The 23415-nt window shown below is 44.9% G+C and overlaps 2 protein-coding genes across 2 annotated transcripts in view; one reads left to right on the top strand and one right to left on the bottom strand.

The window, feature by feature from the left end:
* The window catches only part of TP53INP1 (tumor protein p53 inducible nuclear protein 1), a 914054-nt gene that overhangs the window by 433211 nt on the left and 457428 nt on the right, over positions 1–23415 (bottom strand). The gene's annotated exons all lie outside the window — the stretch shown is intronic.
* The window catches only part of MTDH (metadherin), a 46368-nt gene that overhangs the window by 20240 nt on the left and 2713 nt on the right, over positions 1–23415 (top strand). Inside the window, exons 7-12 of the mRNA XM_049772959.1 lie at positions 358–423; positions 3191–3442; positions 6242–6331; positions 9714–9812; positions 15834–15958; positions 20982–21089. Of these exons, the coding sequence (XP_049628916.1) occupies positions 358–423; positions 3191–3442; positions 6242–6331; positions 9714–9812; positions 15834–15958; positions 20982–21089 (740 nt within the window). The remainder of the gene's footprint in view (positions 1–357; positions 424–3190; positions 3443–6241; positions 6332–9713; positions 9813–15833; positions 15959–20981; positions 21090–23415) is intronic.

Below are 23415 nucleotides of genomic sequence, written 5' to 3' on the forward strand. Positions count from 1 at the left end.
GTTGAATCCAATCTCAGAGCCCAGTTCTCCAGTTTCTCATTAAAAGAATCTTGAGCACCATTACAGGACCTCAGACACTGTATATGTTCAGAAAAGTTTTCCAGAGCTTTGATTGGCGTTTGAGTTGACTTCTCTTTTATATGCTAAATAGAGCATTTGGTTTCTTAAGGACAGAGAAATATTAACGTTATGATGAAATAAATTAGCTCTTCAGTGTAAGAATTCAGTACTTAAAAGAGCAATCAACAAATTATTAAAATTTCGTTTAAAAATAAGTAAATATTGTTGTTTATTTCAAATTTAATGTGCTGGCTAACCTTTGTCGTGTTGAATGAATTTTATTTCTCTTTCAACCAGGTGATTCTCATCTAAATGTTCAAGTTAGCAACTTTAAATCTGGAAAAGGAGATTCCATACTTCAGGGTGAGTAAAGTATATGTAACTTCATTGGGAGGTTTATCATAATAGAAACTTAAATACATCTTCCCTTCCATGATTGACACAGTAGGTGAGAAAGCCTTAAAATTGCCCACTGTGGGGGCCGGAGAGATAGCACGGAGGTAAGGCGTTTGCCTTTCATGCAGGAGGTCATCGATTCAAATCCCGGCACCCCATATGGTCCCCTGTGCCTGCCAGGAGCAATTTCTGAGCCTGGAGCCAGAAATAACCCCTGAGCACTGCCAGGTGTGAACCAAAAAAAAAAAAAACCCACAAAAAAAATGGCCCACTGTGCTATCTCTCCAGCCCCAAAATTGTTTTCAGTAACTGAACTAACCCAATCCAAATATTTTGTTTGCTTTTTTTTTTTTTTTTTTTGGTCACATCCGGTGGTGCAGAGGGATTACTCCTGGCTCTGTGCTCAGAAATCGCCCTGGCAAGAACGGGGGATCATATGAGATGCCGGGATTTGAACCACCATCACTGCATGCAATGCAAATGCCCTATCGCAGTGCTATCTCTTCGGCCCCCCAATCCAAATATTTTAAGAAATAAAAGGTTAAAAAAAAATTAATCCCACGCTGATAGTCGTGTCATTGGTATGCTCTAGTATTTCCCTCTGATCCCCATAGAGAAACTATTCTATTGATAGTAAATTACATGTAATTTTGTTTCTTTATCATTTAAGGCAGTAGAGAAAAAAGATTTTGGCAGTGGAGGGCCTTGAGTTTAATTTAAGCATATCTCAGATAGAGAGAAGAGGTTCTTCTTGGGGCCAGAGCAATAGCACAGCAGTAGGGCGTTTGCCTTGCACGCAGCCCATCTAGGTTCAATCCCCTGGCGACCCATATGGTCCCCCAAGCCAGGAATGATTTCTGAGCGCATAGCCAAGGATAACCCCTGCGCATCACAAGGTGTGGCCCAAAAGCAAAACAAAAAAAATAGTTTTTCTTACCAATAAGTAAAAAGCCTTAAGCCTGTAATACTTAAAACATTTTTATAGTAATATTAAACAGTTTAGAATAAATGAACTGAATTCAGGATATACATACATACACACACACACACATATAGTACATCACAAATAGGAAATACATGATAAAGATTGGATTAAGGGGCATAGTGTATCTTACATACAAACATAGAAAATCACTTTCTCATTTCAGGCTTGGGGTTTCTTTTTGGTTTGGTGTGGGGATTTAAATCACTCTTGGGGTGATAGAGATTGAACTTTGGTCGGCATGTGCAAGGCAAGTAACCTACCCACTATATTATCTAATCCCCTCCTTTGGGAAGAAGGGGCCATATACCCTTGGTTCTTAATGCTTACTTCCCCTGTGCTCAGGGAACCAAATAGATGGTGCCAGACCTGGGTTGGTCTTGTGCAAGGTGAGCCGCCCCGTGCCTGCTAAACTTTCATCCTGAGCCTGCAGGCTGGTTCTTTTTTTTTTTTTTGGTTTTTTTTTTTTTTTTTTTTTGGGCCACACCCGGTAACGCTCAGGGGTTACTCCTGGCTATGTGCTCAGAAGTTGCTCCTGGCTTGGGGGACCATATGGGACACCAGGGGATCGAACCGCGGTCCGTCCAAGGCTAGCGCAGGCAAGGCAGGCACCTTACCTTTAGCGCCACCGCCCGGCCCTGCAGGCTTGTTCTTAAACAGTGCCAGCTTTCTTCATGCCGTGATTCTCAGTTATTAGGAAGTTGAGCAGAACAAAATTAATTTGTATACCTGTACTTAAGAGACAAACATACTCCTATACCTCGGAATGCCTAGGAACATATAAACTTACATTTAAATATAATATAGGGCCCAGAGAGATAGCACAGCGGCGAGATAGCACAGCGGCGTTTGCCTTGCAAGCAGCCGATCCAGGACCAAAGGTGGTTGGTTCGAATCCCGGTGTCCCGTATGGTCCCCCGTGCCTGCCAGGAGCTATTTCTGAGCAGACAGCCAGGAGTAACCCCTGAGCAATGCCGGGTGTGGCCCAAAAACCAAAAAAAAAAAAATATATATATATATATATATATAATATAAACTTACATATAAACATGTGCTTAGTCGCACACACACTTCAGTGAGCTAAGTGCATCTTTTGTATGCAGAAAACTCATGTTTGATCCCTGGCTCCAGATGGTCCCTGCAAATAGCACCAAGAGTGGCCTAAGAATCAAAAAATACTTTTCCACTTATTCTGTAGTCACTATCTCATTGAGCCACTATCTCATACATACATAGTGTATCAGAGCATTTTGAGTTTTTTGGTTTGGGGGCCACACTCAGCAGTACTCAGGTATTACTCCGGGCTCTGGCAGGCTCGGGGCCATATGGGATGCCAGGGATTGAACCCAGGTCCATCCCACGTCAGCCGTGTGCAAGGCAAACGCCACACTGCTGCGCTATCGCTCTAGCCCCTATCAGGGGGTTGTGTATGGAAACCACATGTAGCTAAGCCCGAGAGACTGCAGCAACATGTGCTGAGTTCTCTTGTGCTCTGTCCCACTTCCTTTGAGCAAGTCATTTGGTTGTTGGAAACATCACTCAGTCTATATTAGGTACAAGCTTCTTTTTAGATTTAAGATGATTCATCCTTGGGATGTCACTTTTTAAATTCTGCTTTTATTTTAAAGCTCCAGCTATTGACGGGGCTGTAGAGAGAGAGTGAAGGAGAACTGGAACGGGGCAGTCGTGCGGCAATTTGGAAACGCCTTGGAGTCACAGATCCATTTTATATCTGTCTTTTCTGTATTGAAGTTTCTTCAAGCTTGAATGAAAACCTTGCTGTCAACGGCGGAAGCTGGAATGACAAGTCTCTGAAACTCTCCAGCCCGCTGAATGCAGGAGAGGAGAAGTGGAACTCAGTCACCCCTGCCTCCGCCGGCAAGAGGAAGGCCGAGCCGGCTGCCTGGGGCCCGGACCCTGGCGAGGCCAGCGCCAGCAGCACCAGCGCCAACGGCAAGGACTGGGGAAGAAGTTGGAGTGACCGCTCCATATTTTCTGGCATTGGTAAGGAGTGTGAACGAATGATTTCTGACTACATTTTGAATAGTTCAGAATTTTTATTACATCTGGGTAGGAATTTAGTCATGCCACACAGATCAGCTCTTTCAGCTCCTTGGTGTGGAAATAGGTGAGTAACAGCGTTTATTCTTCATGCTGTCCCGTTTATTAGTATATCTTACCCTTACGGTTAGGTTTGCTAGTAATGTCAAGGTTTACCAGGCTTCTTGCTTAATTTTAGCAGTTGTACAAATTAGTCAGCGAAAACACAACATAGTATATTATTAGGCTTGAAGGGTGGTTTTTTGGGGGGTTGGTTTTGGTTTTTGGGTCACACCATTGATGTTTAGGTTTACTCCTGGCTACATTCAGAAACATCACTGGTGTTTTTGTTTTTATGATTGAGGGGATGGGCCTCACATGGCAGGGCAACAGCGCCTGCTCAAGAGCTGCTTTCAGGCACATGCCCGTAAGAATGTGTGCCAGGAAAAAGAAAGTCCAGTTTGTAATGAAAAGTGCTGAGAAGCAGAATTTATTGGCCCCCTCACCACTCATCAAGAGCCCCAGCGGTTGGGATTTTTCAGCTGTCTTGTTTTTTTGGGGGGGTCACACCTGGCGGCACATCCTGACTCTGTGCTCAGAGATCGCTCCTGGCAGGTTCAGGGGACTAACCATATGAGAGGCTGAAATTCTAACGACTATCAGTCCTGGGTCTGCCTTCTGTGCCTGTGTGCAAGACAAACACTGTACGGTTGTGCTATCTGTCCAGCCCCTCAGCTGTCTTTTTTTGTTCTTCAGGTGTGGGTTTTGTTTGCCTGAGATTTTGGTTTGTTTTTTTGATACAAACCAGTTTATGTCCTCCTCCTATTTAATATGCTATTCACTTTCCTTGCTCTTGTTGAATAGCTTTATGATGTATTATGTATTCTAAGTTAACTAGAGTTATCAAATTAGTGTCTTCGTCCTTTTTCACCATTGGAAAATTGTTTGCAGGCAGATTTTTTTCCCTTCAGGATTGATTCCTCAGAGGAATGGTATGGGGGTAAAGGACCGCATATAGCCAGGGCGGTTCCTGAGAGACCTGTCAAAATAACATTTGGCCAGTGCTCGATTATTAGTGGGATTTTTGGTTTGAGGATTTTATTACTATTTTCTAATTTGTTAATCAAAAAGTAAAAATTTTTTTTGGTTAACTTTTTTTGGGGGGTGGTCACACCCGACAGCGCTCAGGGGTCACTCCTGGCTCTACGGTTAGAAATCACTCCCGGCAGGCTCGGGGACCATATGGGATGCCAGGATTCGAACCATCATCCTTCTGCTTGCAAGGCAAACGCCCTACCTCCATGCTATCTCTCCGGCCCCTGATTGACTTTTTAAAGCGAGTAAGCGTGAAAATTTTATATATTATTTTGTTGTCATTCCCTACGCCTTAACCTATTCTATTTGAGAGTGATTTTAATGTTTAAAGAGGAAAACCTTTTCTGCCCTTTTAAACTTAGAAAAAGGTTTTTAACTAATATTGGCATTTTGACTAATCCAAGAAGTAAATACTAGGTCATTTACTAATACTGTTCTTAAGCTTACTCTCCTCTCCTCCCCCTGCAGTTTTCAAAAATTATGTAGAGGGAACCAGAGAGATACTATAACAGGTAGGACACTTGCCTTTCCCAAAGCAACCCTGGGTTCAGTCCCCAGCATTCCTTTGGGTCTCCTAAGCACCTCTAGGAGTAAGCTCTGAGCATTGCCAAGAGTGGTGCAAAAAAAAAAAACAAATGAAAAAAAAAAGTATGTAGAATTAGTTTGGAAGAATAGATAATACCTAAATTTCCAGGCTTGTTTTTATCAGTGAAAAGTTTCTGCAATTAAAGAAACAGATTTTAAGTAATGTTAAGATCTCCAAGAGATAATTGCAATTTACTTAGAAGAGTCATATAGCATTTTCTGGGGGAAGAATAGGCAGTACAGCAGGAAGAATGCTTGCTTTGCATACCCCTGACCCAAGTTCAGTCCACAATTCAATACCACATGTGGCATTTCCCCAATTACCACCTGAGTGATTGATGAAAGTAGGCAGCCAGAAGTAAGCCCTGAGCACAGTGGCTATTTCCCAACCTCCAAAAAAGAATAAAGCTATATAGCATTTTCATAATTAGGACATAAATTACTTCATACTTTTGATCTGTTGCTACAGATCAAATTAGGCAGCCACTTAGTTTCTGCCTCAGTGAATCAGTTTCTTTGTAGAAAGATAAAGGTAACTGGAAATTAGGTTTGTGATGAATCCTTCAAAGAGCCAGATATGACCGGCATCATGTATGATTTTATGTTCCTTAAATGTTCAAAAATTACAAATCTCAGAGACCTGCTTGGTTTATGGAATGCATATGGAATGTTCTGCTTTCGGTTTATGGAATGTGTTTGGAGATTCTTAGTTATCCAATATGTACGAACTTCATCTTAAGTAGTTGTGAAGATCAGCGATAGTGAACGTCAAGTGCCAAGCTCAACACCTGGTCAGAACTAACCGCTTAATTTGGTAGACAACAAGGTAGTTTGCCATACATAGGCTTTAGAGATTGCCTTATCTTCCTGGAAAGGCTCAGCTGCTTTTCTAGCTATTTGTCAGTTATTTTGAAACTTCGTTCAGCATTTCACAGACATCGAATAAATGGTAGCATTGCTCTAATCAGTGATTCTTATTTCCGAGATTCTTTTCAAATATTGTTATCACAGTTTGTTAATCTGTACAGTCTTTTAAGTTGCGTTGCAAATCCAGATTCCAAGTGACGTTCTTTATTTTAACAGCTGCTTGGTCTAGTGTGGATAGGGGGGTGAATTCCTCTGAACAGAATTCTGCTGCTTTGGCATCTCTCACACTTAACTCTGCTGTTCCTGGTATGTGAAAACAGTCTTTCATTTAGTTAACCCAAAATCTCTTTTGTTTCATATTAACACTTGCGATTTGAAATAAGAGTGTCAGGTATCAACATAAATAACAGATGCGTGAATTAAGTGGCAGGCCTGAACAAAAAGTAGAGAAAGAAGGACCCCAGTTCTCATCTGCCTGTTCCTTTGGGTCAGGAAGCTAGGAAGCTCATTAGTCAAAGTTTGCCTGACTAAAGCAGGGCAGTGTGCAAATACACGGGTCTCTGCTCGGGGCTCGAATCTGCTCATCATGCTGCAGTCTGGCACTTGTTTACTGAATCGTGTGAATTTATAGCTAAGGCTTTCAGGTGAGGCTAAGTCACAAATAACTTTTCTTCGAGTGCACATGAATTTAGAAATTACACAGTTGGGGCCGGAGCAATTGGGGACACAATTACACAGTTGGGGGCACAAGCGGACATCCTAACCTAGGACAGACCGTGGTCTGATCCCCTGGCGTCCCATATGGTCCCCCAAGCTAGGAGCGATTTCTGAGCGCACAGCCAAGAGTAACCCCTCAGCATCACCGGGTGTGGCCCAAAAACCAAAGGGAAAAAAAAGAAATTACAGTTACCAATAAGCTATAGTAGCTCAGCAGTACGTAAATGGACACTTATTTTATTCATCATCTAGAAGCTGTATTTAAGTGTTAAGATATTAGGCAGTTTGATAGATAACTTGTATAATAGATACTTCGTTCAAGTTGAATCCCGGGCAGACCCACTGTCCTAATTGATTCCTCTAGAGCAGGGCTCAGCAAACTTCTGTAAAAGGCCCAGTGGCAAATATTTTGGACTTGGTCACTCTTGAAATGATCCATTTTACTTCTCTTGCAACCACCTAATTCTGTTGTGGTAGCAAGAAATCATTCGGGTGGTTTATACTCAGATGAATAGATGATAGATGAGTGCATTTAGTTCTGAAATATTTATTTTTTTAGTTTTTGGTTTTGGTTTTTGGGTCACACCTGGCAGCGCGCAGGGGTTACTCCTGGCTCTCTGCTCAGAAATCGCTCCTGGCAGGCACGGGGAACCATATGGGATGCCGGGACTCGAACCACTGTCCGTCCTGGGTCGGCCACTTGCAAGGCAAACGCCCTACCACTGTGCTATCTCTCCGGCCCTAGTTCTGAAATATTGCAGGTTTTTTCCAACCCATTTGAAAATGTGAAAACTGTTCATGTTATAGGCCATATTAAACATAGTAATTCTTTTTTTTTTTTTTTTTTTTTTTTTTTTTTGGTTTTTGGGCCACACCCGGTAACGCTCAGGGGTTACTCCTGGCTATGTGCTCAGAAGTTGCTCCTGGCTTGGGGGACCATATGGGACACCGGGGGATCGAACCGCAGTCCGTCCAAGACTAGCACAGGCAAGGCAGGCACCTTACCTTTAGCGCCACCGCCCGGCCCCAAACATAGTAATTCTTAGGGCCTGAAGGATAGTATAGCAAGGAGGGTGTGTGTTTGTCTTTTTTTTTTTTTGGTTTTTGGTTTTTGGGCCACACCCGGTGATGCTCAGGGGTTTTTCCTGGCTATGTGCTCAGAAGTTGCTCCTGGCTTGGGGGACCATATGGGACACCGGGGGATCGAACCGCGGTCCGTCCTAGGCTAGCGCTGGCAAGGCAGACACCTTACCTCTAGCGCCACCGCCCGGCCCCATGTGTTTGTCTTGTACAAAACTAACCAGAGCTCAGTCCTGGGGCCCTCCCAAATGGTACCCTGAGCCTGCCAGGAGTAATTTCTGAGTGCAGAGCCAAGAGTTATACCTGAGCATAATTGCCAGGTATGGCCCCAATCTTCCCCTTAAAAGGTGGGGTGCGTAATTGCAGTGCTAAGCCCTGCTCTTATAAACAGTGCAGCAGTTCTAGGGGCACAAGCCCATTGTTTGCTGCCTTAGGTGAATGCAACAGTCCATTTCTCTTACTGTGTTCAGAGGGGCATCATGAATTGCTAAAGACAGTGACAGGAAAGAATTTTTAGAATAATGCTACTAACATGTATGTGAGAATATCCATAACTTTGGGAGTTTTCATCAAGTAGTTCTATTAGTGGGCTGGTAGTAAGGTCACCTATAGCCAAGTGAATAACTACAGGTGAGTAAGGACTTGAATGAGAAGTGGATGTATACAGTACAGACGGCTAGGCAGTCTTTTTTCTTGACCATTTCTTTGTCAATGGCTCTGAATCAAAATTGAGTATGAAAGTAATCTAACACCTGAGAACGCTGGTGCTGAAGGTGTGAAGAGAGTGCGTGCTCTGTGTGTATGTAGGCATAAATGTATATGTACACACCCTTGAAATATCTCACTATTGAGATGGGTTTGGACCTGGAAGCTGTGAAATTATTCTCACAAAATCTTATTGAAGTTCTAGATAGTGGATCACTCTTGGTGTGATCCACTCACTCAGCCAGCTAGTCCCCACTAATGTGAACAATCACAACATAGAACCTTTAAAAAATGATAGTAGTCTGGACTAGAGATTGATAACACAATGGGGAGGGCTCTTGCCATGCAGGCCAGCCCAGGTTCTATCCCCAATATCCATTTTGGTTCCAGAGCCTGCCAGGCGTGATTCAGGGGCAGCAAGCCAAGTGTAACCCTATGAGCATCACCAAATTTTGTGTCCTCCCCATTTAAAAAAGACAATATTCTTTTTCTTCTCCTTTTTTTGTTTGTTTTGTTTTTAGGCCATATCCAATAGTGCTCAGAGCTTACCCTTGGTTCTACACTTAACTATCACTCCTGGCATTGCTCAGGGAGCCATGAGAGATGCTAGGGCTTGAACCCAGGTCCACCAATTGCAAGGCAAACACTCCCCCTTGTCCTATTACTCCGGCCCCTATTCTTTTCTCTGTCAATATACCTGCTCTCGACCTGGAGCTGGCCTTAGGCTCAACTCTCCTGAGAGGCTCCGTTTCTCCAGCTTCACACAGGCCACCGGTTCTAGCAAATGCCTACACTTTGTCCTTCTCCCCTTCAGGAGTCACAGTATACAAGCATTCCCTTTGGGACAGCCAGGGGTTTTGTTATATTTTATTACTTTACATACATTACATTTTTCAAAACATTTTTTGAAATGTGTATATTATTATAAAAGTATAATATTATAAAAGACAAACTCCAGGGGATTGATTGATACTAGGGGAGAAAATATTTCTTGTCAGTAAAATTAAATCAAGCATAATCTCAGATTATCCTCAGTTCTACTTTATCTCAACTCTAATGTCTAAATTTTTCTTTTTAGGAGAAATAAAAAATCAATCTCCACATGCGAAGTTTAGCTCTATTGTTGTTATGAAACATCATTGGAAAGTTGCATTTTTAATTTTCCTGTATTCGTTGTTCATTTAAGGGTCTGCTGCTGAGCCCGTTTCTCAGTCTTCTGCTTCTGATTATCAGTGGGATGTTGGCCGTAACCAGCCCTACATCGATGATGAGTGGTCTGGGTTAAGTATGTCCTTTTCGGAATTACCAGTTTCCTTTTCCAGAACTTTATTCAAGCACTCTCAATTCATGCTTTATGTTGTAATTTTCTCATTTCTCATCTGTTAAGCCATAGTAATTAATATGAACTGTATTGATTGTAAGCTAATTATTGACTTTGCCTGTAGCATTAATACTATAGTTACTTTTTATGGTTAAAGGGATATTTAAATATAAAGTTCTCTTAAGTTGCTCTGTAGTTCTATTTTAAGCTGCTGGGTTTTTTTTATTTGTTTGTTTTGTTTTGTTTTGAGGCCACACCCGGTGACGCTCAGTTGTTTACTGGCTATGCGCTCAGGAGTTGTTTCTGGCTTGGGGGACCACATGGGAGCCAGGGATCGAACCCAGGTCTGTCATGGATCAGCCGCATGTAAGGCAAATGCCCTACCGCTGCACTATCGTTTCGGCCCTTAAAGTTCTGTTTTAAATGAATGTTCTCTTTCTCTTTTTAGATTTGTTAAAATAGATAATAGAGAAATGATTTGGAATTCTAATTTCTAGTAAAGGCATAAAAAGGTGAAAGGCCGATTGTCCTGAAAATGTTGTGTTTGGGCAATACTCGGAGACTGTTTCTGGCTTTGTGCTCAGGAATGACCCATCAGTGGTAACTTGGGAGAGCCATATGCAGTGCCAGGGATCGAACTGGCTCTTCTACATACAAGACAGTAGTGCCTCAGGTGCTGTGCTACCTCCACCCTCAAGAAAATGAAGCTGGGGGCCGGGCGGTGGCGCTAAAGGTAAGGTGCCTGCCTTGCCTGCGCTAGCCTTGGACGGACCGCGGTTCGATCCCCCGGTGTCCCATATGGTCCCCCAAGCCAGGAGCAACTTCTGAGCACATAGCCAGGAGTAACTCCTGAGCGTTACTGGGTGTGGCCCAAAAACCAAAAAAAAAATGAAGCTGAGACCACCTTTTATTTGGAGAGTGGGGAGGACAGCGGAGTGGCATTTAGCCAACTCAGATACAATCCCTGCCATCCCATATGGTCCCCTGAGCTTATCAGGAGTGGGGATGATGGCAGGGGCCACTCCCAATAACCCTCAGCCAGCCAGGCCAGATGGCTCAGTGCTCGGGCCCATGCCGTGAAGCTATTCAGGTTGTCATTGTGAAGGCTCCCCGGGCCTTGCCCTGTAGTGCTGGAAACCAAATTGGCTCCCTCAGATTCCAGGCTTGCAACTCTAAGAGTTCATCTCTCACCCCAACCTCTTTCTCAGCATTTTTGAAACGTGTGTGTGTGTGTGTGTGTGTGTGTGTGTGTGTGTGTGTGTGTGTGTGTGTGTCATCTCTCACCCCAATTTCTTTCTCAGCATTTTTGAAACGTGTGTGTGTGCATGCGCGCGTGCGCGCTCTTCAATCACGGCTTAAGAGAAGAAAGTTCCATAGCTGAACTCAAACCTGTGGAAGACCCAAGCTTGATCTCTCAGATTATGTTCCTCAAGCACTCTTGGGTGTGACACAAAAACAAACGAAAGCTTTTTTTTTTTTTTTTTTTTAATTTTAAGAAAGCATTATTTATTTATTTATTTATTTATTTATTTATTTATTTATTTATTTTTGGTTTTTCAGGCCACACCCGTTTGATGTTCAGGGGTTACTCCTGGCTAAGCGCTCAGAAATTGCCCCTGGCTTGGGGGGACCATATGGGACGCCGGGGGATCGAACCATGGTCCTTCCTTGGCTAGTGCTTGCAAGGCAGACACCTTACCTCTAGCGCCACCTCGCTGGCCCCAGAAAGCATAATTTTTAAGACTTTTATTTTTCAAATAGAGTTGAACCTGCTGGAGCTAGAAATTCCTGTTCACATCTTTAGTACTTTAGTGTTTTGTGTACAGATGTGTGGTGACAGCAGATAGCTACTGGAATAATCCTGTGCGTATTAACTAGAGTCCGTATAAAGTAGAGTTCTTTTCCTTCCACACTTTGCAAAACAAACTGAGGCAAAGCCAAGTTGTGAAGGTTCCACAGGTCACTCAGCTAGCTGTTAGGTAGACTTGGGTCATCTGAGCCATTGTCTTGCTTGGGACCACCACCTGGACTGCCTCAAATTCGCTTATGACACAACAGAGGTTACAGTTACCTTCTGCCTCATCAACTGAAGGTGAAGGGGGTGCACTTAGGTTAGAAGAACACATTAGGGAGAGCCAGATAGTGAAAGTCTTAACTTTGCTGTCAAGATTAAGAAACTCTAGGGGCCAGAGAGATAGCATGGAGGCAAGGCGTTTGCCTTGCATGCAGAAGGACGATGATTCAAATCCCAGCATCCCATATGGTCCCATGAGCCTGCCTGAAGCGATTTCTGAGCATAGAGCCAGGAGGAACCCCTGAGCACTGCTGGGTGTGACCCAAAAATAAAACAAAAAGAGAGTTGGGTGCTTGAGGAAATGAAACAAGCAGACCCTGTGCTCGGACAGAAGAGCTCGATTGGACTCTTCCAGTCCCTTGAAGAGAGGTGGCAGACAACTGCTATACTCACAGCTCCGTACTGGGAGCAGTGGGGACAGTTAAGGTGCTGGTCCCTTTGGCTGACTCGGCATCAAGGTCAGCAGATTGAATTTAGCCATGAGCTTGAGCATAAGCTTACAGTACGAAAAGCAGAAATGTGATTATCTTTGGGCTGTTTTGGGGGCCACATCTGATTGTGCTCAGACTATCCTGGCTCTGTATTTGGGATTTTTCTCTTGGTGCTGCCTGGGGAAGGGCACAGGAGACCATGGGGACTTAAGCCTGGCCTCCCCCATGCAAAGCCTATGCTCTAGCACCAGAGGTGACATTGTATTGAGGCAGCAGTTAATCGGAGGTTAAATTGGCCATAAGGGAATTCATCATCACAGCCCCTGAAAATAAAACCATCAAGTTCTGTTAGAGCTTTTTTGATGCTTTTGAACCTGCGGAGTGAATAAAATCACTGTAGTATAGTGTAAAGGTTAAAAGTACTTGGGCTTTTGTTCTGGTGTCCGACCCACACCTGAGATATTGAGGGGCTTCTCCTGGCATGCTGCATGCTCTCAGACATGCTGGAGACTGTGGGACTCAGGCTGAGCCAGGGTCTCTCACACACGAACTCCTCCCAGCCTCAGGACAGACCCTTAGGGTTAGTACAGTATCTTCGAGAATAATGATTCCCATACAGAGTAGATAGGGATGCAATCTGACGCATAGAACAAGTGTCACTTGAGGTACAGTAAGCTTAGAGGCTTGAGGCCCCATTTTGGTCCCCTTCACCACCTAGGCCCCTCACACCACTGGGAGCAAGCCTCACATGACACACTGGAAGTAACCCAGAATACTGCCTGGTGTGGCAAAAGAAAAGTACTTTGCATTCATCTTACTATTCAATACATCCAATACAATTAACTACTCAGGAGGAAAAATTCAGTGTTGATGGTTTGAACACCAGAAAATGGCTTTTCACTTTTTTTTTTTAATTTTACTGACAAAAGTCAGCTGCAAATTTAGTTATGACAAGAAATAGCTGAAAACCGTATTTTCTCACTGTGATAAAATCAGGGTGATCAGTGAGATGCTTAATATTTTTCCAACATTGCCTTGCACACAACCAACACAGGACGGACGTTGGTTCCAATCCCGGCATCCCATATGGTCCCCTGAGCCTGCCAAGGTTGATTTCTGAGCACAGAGCCAGGAAGAACCCCTGAGCACCACCAGGTGTGACCCTCTCCCCAATTTTTTTTCCAACATATTAAGAGACAAATTTCTTTTTATCTGAAAAGGAAGCTCATTAGGCTCTCTTTTTTTTTTTTGGTTTTGGTTTTGGTTTTGGTATTTGGGTCACACCCAGCAGCACTCAGTGGCTACTCCTGGCTCTATGCTCAGAAATCATCCTGGCAGGCTCGGAGGACCATATAGGATGCCGGGATTTGAACCATCATCCTTCTGCATGCAAGGCAAATGCCCTACAGTTGTGCTATCTCTCCCACCCTCACCAGGCTCTTTAAAAGACAGCAAAAGGAGCATATTGAGAGGCAGAAATTATTCTGAATTATAAATAAAGAGATCTTAAGACTAGGAGCCATTTCCATGGAAATATATTCAAGAAGTTTTATTGGGGGCCGGTGAGGTGGCGCTAGAGGTAAGGTGTCTGCTTTGCAAGCGCTAGTCAAGGAAGGACCACGGTTCGATCCCCCGGCGTCCCATATGGTCCCCCCAAGCCAGTGGCAATTTCTGAGCGCTTAGCCAGGAGTAACCCTGAGCATCAAACGGGTGTGGCCCAAAAAACCAAAAAAAAAAAAAAGAATAAGTTTATGTTTGGGGCCCGGAGAGATAGCACAGCGGTGTTTGCCTTGCAAGCAGCTGATCCAGGACCAAAGGTGGTTGGTTCGAATCCCGGTGTCCCATAGGGTCCCCTGTGCCTGCCAGGAGAGGAGCTATTTCTGAGCAGACAGCCAGGAGTAACCCCTGAGCAACGCCGGGTGTGGCCCAAAAACCAAAAAAAAAAAGTTTATGTTTTATTTTACTTCATGAACCTCTTGGGGAAAAGGGAGTCATTTTTTAGAATCATCAGGGCTACTCCTGGCATGTTGCCTAGGGGACCAGAAGCACCACGTCTGAGCCTCCTGCACTCAAGAGCCTGCTGACTGGTATTGTGAGCATCTTTCCAGGGCCTGTTAATCTCGTAGTTCACATGGGCTAGACCATGTAACGGGGTTTAATCTCTAGCACTGCATGGTACCTTCAGTACTGTCCTGTATGACCCAACAAGCAAAACAACAAATTGACATTTAGAATCCAAGGATGATGCTAACACTATGGTACTTGGCCTGATGTTAGTCAGGCCCTGGGATCAGTGCCTTGCACTGACAAACAAAACTTTTTTTGAACAATAGAGATTTATACTTTAAATTGTGGAGGACTTTCTACAGTGCTGGGGTAGGGTTAAGCAGGACATTGGTGCCTCACACATGCGAGCTATGTGTGACTTGAGTCATTTAATATAATTCTCTTTTCCCAGGCTTTTAATATAATTCCATTTTCCTAGGCTTCATGAGCCTCTGAGAGGCCTTTATGGATTTGAATCATTTGTTTGGGGACCCTTTAATGTCAGGGATTGAGCCTGGGCTTTCCACATACAAAGCTTGTGCCCAACCCTCATTTAAGCCTTAAAAACTTATTTGGGGGGACCAGAGCGACAGCACAGCGGTAGGGCATTTGCCTTACACAGCTAGTCCCCCTAGCCAGGAGCAATTTCTGAGCACATAGCCAGGAATAAACTCTGAGCATCGTCAGGTGTGGCCCAAAAACAACAAAAAAAAATGGGGCTGGAGAGATAACATGGAGATAATGCATTTGCCTTGCATGCAGAAGGTCGATGGTTCAAATCCCGGCATCCCATATGGTTCCCCCAGCCTGCCAGGAGCGATTTCTGAGCATAGAGCCAGGAGTTACCCCTGAGCGCTGCTGAGTGTGACCCAAAAAAACAAATAAAAAAAAATACTTTTGGGGGCCTGAGAGATAGCATAGCGGTAGTTGCACATGACCAACTCGGGATGGACCCAGGTTCGATCCCATATGGTCTCCTGAGCCTTCCAGGAGCGATTTCTCAACACAGCCAGGAGTAATCTCTGAGCACTGCTGGGTGTGTCCCAAAAACATACATACATACATACATACATACATACATACATACATACATACATACATACATACATACATACTTACTTCTGGGGCTGGAGCAATAGCATAGCAGATAGGACTTTTGCCTTGGATGCAGCTGACCTGGGTTCGGTCCCCAGCATTCCATATGACCCCCTAAGCCTGCCAGGATTAATTTCTGAGCTCAGAGTCAGGAGTAACCCGAGTGCAGCTGGGTGTGGCCCATAAACAAAATAGACACCCTCCCCCAAAAAATACTTGTTAGGCGCTTTACTGGTTTATATTCCTTCACTTTTTACCATATTAAGTAGTTTCTAGGTTAGCATATTGCTCATTCTCTTGCCTCAGCAATTTTGCTTAACTCAGACTGTTCGCTTTTAGATGGCCTGTCTTCGGCAGACCCCAGCTCGGACTGGAATGCGCCAGCAGAGGAGTGGGGCAACTGGGTGGATGAAGAAAGAGTATCACTTCGAAAGTCTCAGGAACCAATTCCTGATGACCAAAAAGTGAGTAATGGGATTGCTGGGGGTGTTTATTTCTATGCACCCAGCTATGTTAGAATTGTGTTTAGGGGGCCTGGAGAGATAGCACAGCGGTGTTTGCCTTGCAAGCAGCCGATCCAGGACCAAAGGTGGTGGTTTGAATCCTGGTGTCCCATAAGGTCCCCCGTGCCTGCCAGGACCTATTTCTGAGCAGACAGCCAGGAGTAACCCCTGAGCAACGCCGGGTGTGGCCCCCCACCCAAAAAAAAAAAGTTGTGTTTAGGGGATAGAATTCTCTCTTATAAATGTATCCAGTGGCAGGAGAGATAGTACAGCAGGAAGGGCACTAGCCTTGCATAGAAGCTACCCTGGGTTGGATTGTTTGTTTGTTTATTGGTAGGGGGTCACACCTGCCAGTGCTCAGGGGTTACTCCTGGCTCTAGGTTCAGAAATCGTTTCTGGCAGGCTCGGGGGACCACATGAGATGCCAGGATTCGAACCACCGTCCTTCTGCATGCAAGACAAACATCCTACTTCCATGCTATCTCTTTGGCCCCACCACCTTGGGTTTAATTCTCAGCATCCTATATATTCTGAGCATTGCCAGCTATGGCCCCAAAACAACAACACCACCCCCCAATGACATAATAAATATATTCAATGAGAGAATTGCTTATAAACGACATTCTGAAGTTCAGTCCCTTGCATTCCATATGGTCCCTGGAGCACCGCCAAGAGTAATTCCTGAGTGCTGAGCCAGTAATAACCCCTGAGCACTGCTGGGTTGGCCCACAAACAAAACAAACAGAAAATGTTGTGATACTATTTGCTAAAGTCCTCGTGTGCTTGCTTGGTTCATCTGCTATGTAGGGAGCATTAGTATACACTATCAGGACCTCTGTCCTCACAGACTATTTCTATTCACCTAACAGCCCTGATGTGTATAGATCAAAGTAGATTGTTTCCCCCAGGGAATGGTAAAATGGTAAAAAATGGTTTCATAGCAAAAAAACAGGACTTGAGGACATCAGGATATTGGCCACCTGGTGTGGACAGGTTAGGAGTACTGATGTGGGAAAGGGGTGATGATGGTTCAGATGTGTATCTTCTCCTTTGGGGTTCATTTCTAGCAGGTAAAAATGGGGACCAGAGAGTACAGAGGTAAGGCATTGGCCTTACACACAGCTGACATGGGTTCAGGACCTGACACCCTCTGTGTTCCCCTAGCACCCACAGGATTCCTGAGCACCCAGCTTCACGCCTCCCCCACCCCCACCTCTGCTTAAAAAAAAATGCAGTATAATGATTACTAGTGCGAGGAAAATTAGGCTGGCTATAAATAGGCTCTAGACCAATTTTGGAGGCTATTCGTGGTAAGACTTTAAGAGGCCGCAGCATGAAGTGGGCTAACGGCTAATGAGCTATGTCGATAGCTTTGAAGTGGGAGTTACAGAAACTTCAAACTACTGGTGATGACACTTTGCTGTTGGTTGGAAATAGCAAGAGTTTCCTACCATTTCATACTGTGGGTCAACACTGGCTCAGATGCGTTGTAAAGGGGACTCATATTCTCTGCTATGTGGAATGAATGTCCCCTGGTCCAGCCTTTCTGGGAAATTATATAGACATTAAAATGTAATGCTTGGGGCCCAGAGAGATAGCACAGCGGCGTTTGCCTTGCAAGCAGCCGATCCAGGACCTAAGGTGGTTGGTTCAAATCCTGGTGCCCCATATGGTCCCCCGTGCCTGCCAGGAGCGAGTTATTTCTGAGCAGACAGCCAGGAGTAACCCCTGAGCGCTGCCAGGTGTGACCCAAAAACAAAAAAATCTAATGCTTGAGCTACCATTTGACTCAACAACTGTCCATCTTAGAATATATCCCATTGGTTCCCCCACAAATGGAGAAAAAGTGTTGCATTCCTGTGTTCCTTGTGGCATTATCTATACTAATAGCCAAATCTAGAAACAAAGTGTCCAAGAATACCTAAAAACAACTATGGTACATACGCACAATGGAATGTTACTCAGCCATCAGAAAAGATGAAGTCATGCAGTTGCTAACCATTTCTATAACCTGTTTGGTGGTTGCCGAGATCTAATACCCTGGTGACTTGGTTGCTGAGGTGAGTAGCAGCTTCATGTGAACTTTGTAACGAGGATCTAGGAAATTAAAGTGTCAGCTGGGCAGAAGCAACAAATAGCCCTCACCCTAGAAAACTCTGCTGTATGTTCTATATCGATGAGGAATGAACACGACTTTAGCAACCCCCATTATGGAGTCTTTTGCTGTCCATTAAAGGGAAAGACTGTTCTTTTTCTTAGGGAGAAGGGAGGTGGGTTTGGAGCTTTCCCCAGCAGTGCTCAGGGCCTAATCTACCCCATCTCAGGCAGCTGCCTTTCTGTACTGTTGGCCAGCACCCCAGTGTGCTTCCAACGGCATTCCTTGTCACTTTGGGTCAGTGTCCGGTCCTGGTCACTTTTAAACGAAGCCATAGATCTTCATTTGGTAAGCAGCTGTCGATACTGTGCAGAGGAGAGTGTTGGCTGAAAATAGCCCGGGCCTGGAGGCATTGTTTTCCTGGGAGAGCATTTCTCATCCAGGGGTTGGGGCCCTGAATGGGGAAAGGGAGGTATATTGGTATATTGTTATAATGAGTGAGGACTCGCTTCAGACATGGAGAGATGGTGCTGTGGGTGGGCGCTTTCCTAGCATTCAGGGCTCATCCCTGTGTCCATCCGGAGTAGTTGCCATATGGGATGCCGGGTTCGAACCACCATCTGTCCGGGGTTGGTTGCGTGCAAGGCAAATGCCCCACCACTGTGCTATCTCTCCGGTCCCCATGATATGGCCTTTTTTTTTTTTTTTTTTTTGGTTTTTGGTTTTTGGGCCACACCTGGCGATGCTCAGGGGTCACTCCTGGCTCTCTGCTCAGAAATAGCTCCTGGCAGGCACGGGGGACCATATGGGACACCGGGATTCGAACCAACCACCTTTGGTCCTGGATCGGCTGCTTGCGAGGCAAACGCCACTGAGCTATCTCTCCGGGCCCGATATGGCCTTTTTTTTTAAAAAAAGCCAAAAAGCCTCGGGGATCTCTACCTTATCACTCTCTAGGCGGGCATTAAGCATTGTCCTAGATCCAAACCTAGAAACTGCACTACCCCTCGGTTTCTTCAGCAGGCCACAAGGGGCCTTGTGGGTGTTCCAACACCCGGAGTGCTCCCCTTGCTGCTTGACCTGCTAGATTGGGGTTGCATCCAGTGTGTGCTTGAACCCCCCAGGTCTGAGTCTCAGGGTTGTGCCTTTCAGTTGTGCTGGGGCTACAGGCATCCAGTGCAGAAACGAAGCTCAATTTCTTGTGTCTAACTTTCATTTTCTTCCTGATGCCTGTGATCTTTCTAAAGTTAGGCTTTTGTGATCCTTCCTGTTACATGTTTGCCATGTGGTGGTTTTCATAGTTCAAGGCAGTATTTTTACTATGGTGCTGACTTTCTTGACCTTGATGTACAGTTGCATTAGCTCATCACCACCTACTATTGTGTCTTTTTTTTGGTGGGATCTGTGTTGTTTTTTTGGTTTTGGCCACCCTGGCACTGCTCAGGGTAAGTTATTCCTGGCTGTGTACTCAGGAATCACTCCCGGCTTGCATGCGTGCGCCAGTACAGCTTGAGCGCTGTACTATGTGCTTGGATGACCTACCATAGGATACCAGGAATGGAGCCTGGAAAAGTCTAATTTTCATGATAGCTTCCCACCAGCAAATCTAAGGAAATTATTTCTCTGCATCCTTGCCACAGAACTGTTGTGGCTGTTTTCTTCTTTAGCCGATCTCATTGTGATTTAAATGTGAATTTGCACTTCCCTCTTGGTAAATGTTGAGCAGCTTTACCTAGATTACTAACCATTTCTCTGTAGTGAAATATCTGTTCTGTGTTTTGCTATTTTGCTATTTCCGATTTAGCTTTGGAGTGCTCTTTTACTTTCTTGGCGATGCTAGAGATACCGGACATGAACTGCACGTGTCAGTGGGTCGCTTTCCCAGCATCCAATTTGTGTTTATTTCTGGGATGAGACTTTGAACCGAGACTTCACACACGCAAGTCAAGTGTTCCAACAACTGAGCCATGTACCCGGCCAGTTTAATAGATGACAAATCTGGGGACCAGATTGCAGCCAGCTCGTGTTTGATTCCCCACACCTGGTATGAGCCCTCGAATCATGCCAGGATTAGGCCCTGAGCAGCACTGCAGGTTCCCACATAAAAGCAAATCTTCTGTTGTTGTTGTTGTTATTGTTATTATTATCCATTATTTGGAAATTCTTTGTCACTAGGTGGCATTCTATCCTCTACAAAGTAGTTCACTGTGCAAATAGCTCTGCGTATATTTTTGGGGTGACTCCTGATTACACTCAGGAATTACTCCTGTTTGGTGGACCATGTGGAGTTCTGGGGGTCCAACCCAGGTCAGCCACATGCAGGTCAAGTGCTCTTCTCGCTGTGCTCTCTCAGCTTTAAGTGTGGCCCTTAAGTTCAGGGGTCCACCTGGGGGTGTTGGTCGGTGGTAGATCATGTGAGGCCTGGAGTTTGAAACCTGTGGCCCGGCAGAAGGTAAAAGTATACAGACATTTGTATCTATGGGAACGACTTGTTAAAACATCAAGATTTAGGGCGGGAGAGGTAACATGGAGGTAGTGCCTTTACCTTGCAGGCAGAAGGACGGTGGTTTGAATTCCCGCATCCCATGTGGTCCCCCAAGCTTGCCAGGATTAATTCCTGAGCTCTGCCTGGTTGACCCAGTAACAAAAACAAAAATATCAAGATTTATTATTGAGTTCTCGGTATATGTGAAAGAGAAGCATGGTGGACAGTAAAAGAATGAAGTACGTAGTACTATGTGTACTATTCCCGTCATTTGTATTATGGGCTTCTAAATTTTAGTGAAAGTGTAGTAAATAATTCTGAACCTAGTGAATGAAGTAATAAATTGGCTGATAATAAAAATCTAACCAACTGGTCACTTTCATATTTTGCTTTTTAAACATCAGGTTTCAGATGATGATAAAGAAAAAGGAGAAGGAACTTTTACAACTGGGAAATCAAAAAAGAAAAAGAAGAAAAAGAAGAAACAAGGTGAAGAAAATTCACCGGCACAGGTAGGCTTGCAGGAGCAAGGGCTTATTCCTGCGGCAGGGACGTTAGGGGGCTGATGGTACCTATGCAGTGTCTGAGCTCAGTTCCCAGCACTGAGCCCTCTAAGCCCAAAGCCCCTAGATTCCTGGGATTAGCGAAGAAAATGTACTTGGAAGGTCATAGAATGTTTTATTGCTTTTCTGCATCTTACTGCTATGAAAACTTGATTGCTAGCGGCAGAGGACAGTGAGAAATAACCTCAAAGGCCTGCGCACGTGCTTTGCATGCAGGAGGCCAGGGTTTGATTGTTAAAGCAAAGGCCTGGCAAGCGACACCCACATATAGCCAGGAATAGCCCCTGAACACTGCCAGGTAAAGCCTCCAGACAAAATACCTTCAGTAGTTTAAGAACAAGTCCTGGGGCTGCAGAGACCGTACAGCAGGTGCGGCGCTTGCCTTGCGCACAGCCCAACTGGCACCAGATATCACCAAAACACAAAACGACCTCAATGAACACCCTTGCCCCAGAGTATAGCCAGGAGAAGGAAAGAAACTGAGTGGAAGAGGAAAAACACATTATTTCATAGGATGGGGCCAAGGGCCAAGCAGTCTCAGGTGCACTGGTGGGGGGGGCAGGAGGGGGGACAGAACTAAATGCCAGAGTCGATAACAGTGGAATCAAGCAATCTAAACTTTTTTTTTTTTTTTTTTTTTTTTTGGCAACACCTAGCAGCGCTTGGGTTACTCCTAACTCTGTGCTAAGAAGTCACTCCTGGCAGGCTTGGGAGACCATATGGGATGCCGGGAATCGAACCAGGGTTCATCCAGGGTTGGCTGTGTGCAAAGCAAGCTCCCTACTACTGTCCTATTGTTCCAGCCCCAATAACCTAAACATTAATTGAGCCTGTTATACTGGTAGGCTGGGGGACAAAGGGTGGTGGTTGGGAGACACTCTTGGAACATGGTGGAGGGAGGCCGACACTGATGGTGGGGTTGTTCCTGATTCATTATATATTTGAAACCCAAGTATGAAGAACTTTTGTAAATTACAATGATTTCAATTAAAAAATATGGCTACAATGACAGCACAGTAGGGAAGTGATTGCTTTGCACACATGGTTTACCCAGGTTCAGTCCCCAGCATCTCATATGGTCCTCTGAGGCCACCAGGCATAATTCCTGAGCCCAGCACCAGAAGTAACACCTCTGAGCATCATGGGGTATTGGCCTTCCACCACCCCACCCCACCCCCGAAAAAAAAGAAAGAGAAATCATGTGAAATTTCGAACTAGATGCATTTGGGGGTTTAGTTCCTTTTTTAATGAGATATACTATGTTTTTTAGTATTTTTAATACTACTACTTTCATGCAATTCCTATTTCAGCCCCACACCACCACCAGGAACGCCCTCTTCGTTTCATTCTCCAATGTCCCAGGGATTCCCTTCCTGCCCAAAATAGAGTGCGCGTTTGAAATTGTTCCTATCTTGTTAGTGTAGATGGTAACAAAGACACTTTCATCTTTCATTTCTACCATATAAGACTACAAGGGATGCTTGGAGTCTTCTGTTTGGTTTGTTGGTTTGGGGGCCACACTCAGGTGAGACTCGAGTTACTCCTGGCTCTGCACCAAGAAATTACTCCTGGTGTTTGGGGACTACATGGAATAAGGGATTGAACTGGGTCATTTTGGTTTGGGGTGCTATACCCAGGTGCCTCCGGGCTCACTAATATCTACTGGCAGTATCAGGAAATTCACTCTGGCCGGCAATGGGCAAGCCTTCCTCCATGTGCTATCAAGGAAATACGTACATGTTTAGTTCTTCAGTTAATACCAATGTGTTACCACAGTTTTTTCCCCTGCTATGGGATTAAGGTGAACATCACCAGGCCAGACACAGGCCTGGCACTGACAGGAAAGGACAGGATAGGACATGCTTTACCATCAAGGACCCTGGGCTGTGTTTCTCTCACTGTCATCCCCAAGCACCATTGGGAGTAGCTGCCGGGTGAAGGAGAAAGTGGCATTTCCTTTGGTGTTCTGTCACTCTTTTTAGGAGGGGGGTACTTCTATGTCAGTCTCGCTCTTGGGGTACTGGATGCATGGTTTCCTATGAGGGAGCAAACTTGGGCCTTTCCCATGAAAGCATGTTCTGTAGCTCTTTCACCTGTTTTCCTGACCACAAAGTATCATTAAGATTCGGGATGCAAGGGGAGGGGAGGTAGCTCGGGACCTGGTTTGCTCAGGACGTCACCTTGGTCAACAACATGGAATGTAGGCACCTTACCAGCTATGCTGTCTTTTTAGCCCTGTGCTGTTTTTTGTTTTGGCTTTTTAGGGCCACACCTG

The sequence above is a fragment of the Suncus etruscus genome, chromosome 5 (genome assembly GCF_024139225.1).
Source record: "Suncus etruscus isolate mSunEtr1 chromosome 5, mSunEtr1.pri.cur, whole genome shotgun sequence".
NCBI lineage: Eukaryota > Metazoa > Chordata > Mammalia > Eulipotyphla > Soricidae > Suncus > Suncus etruscus.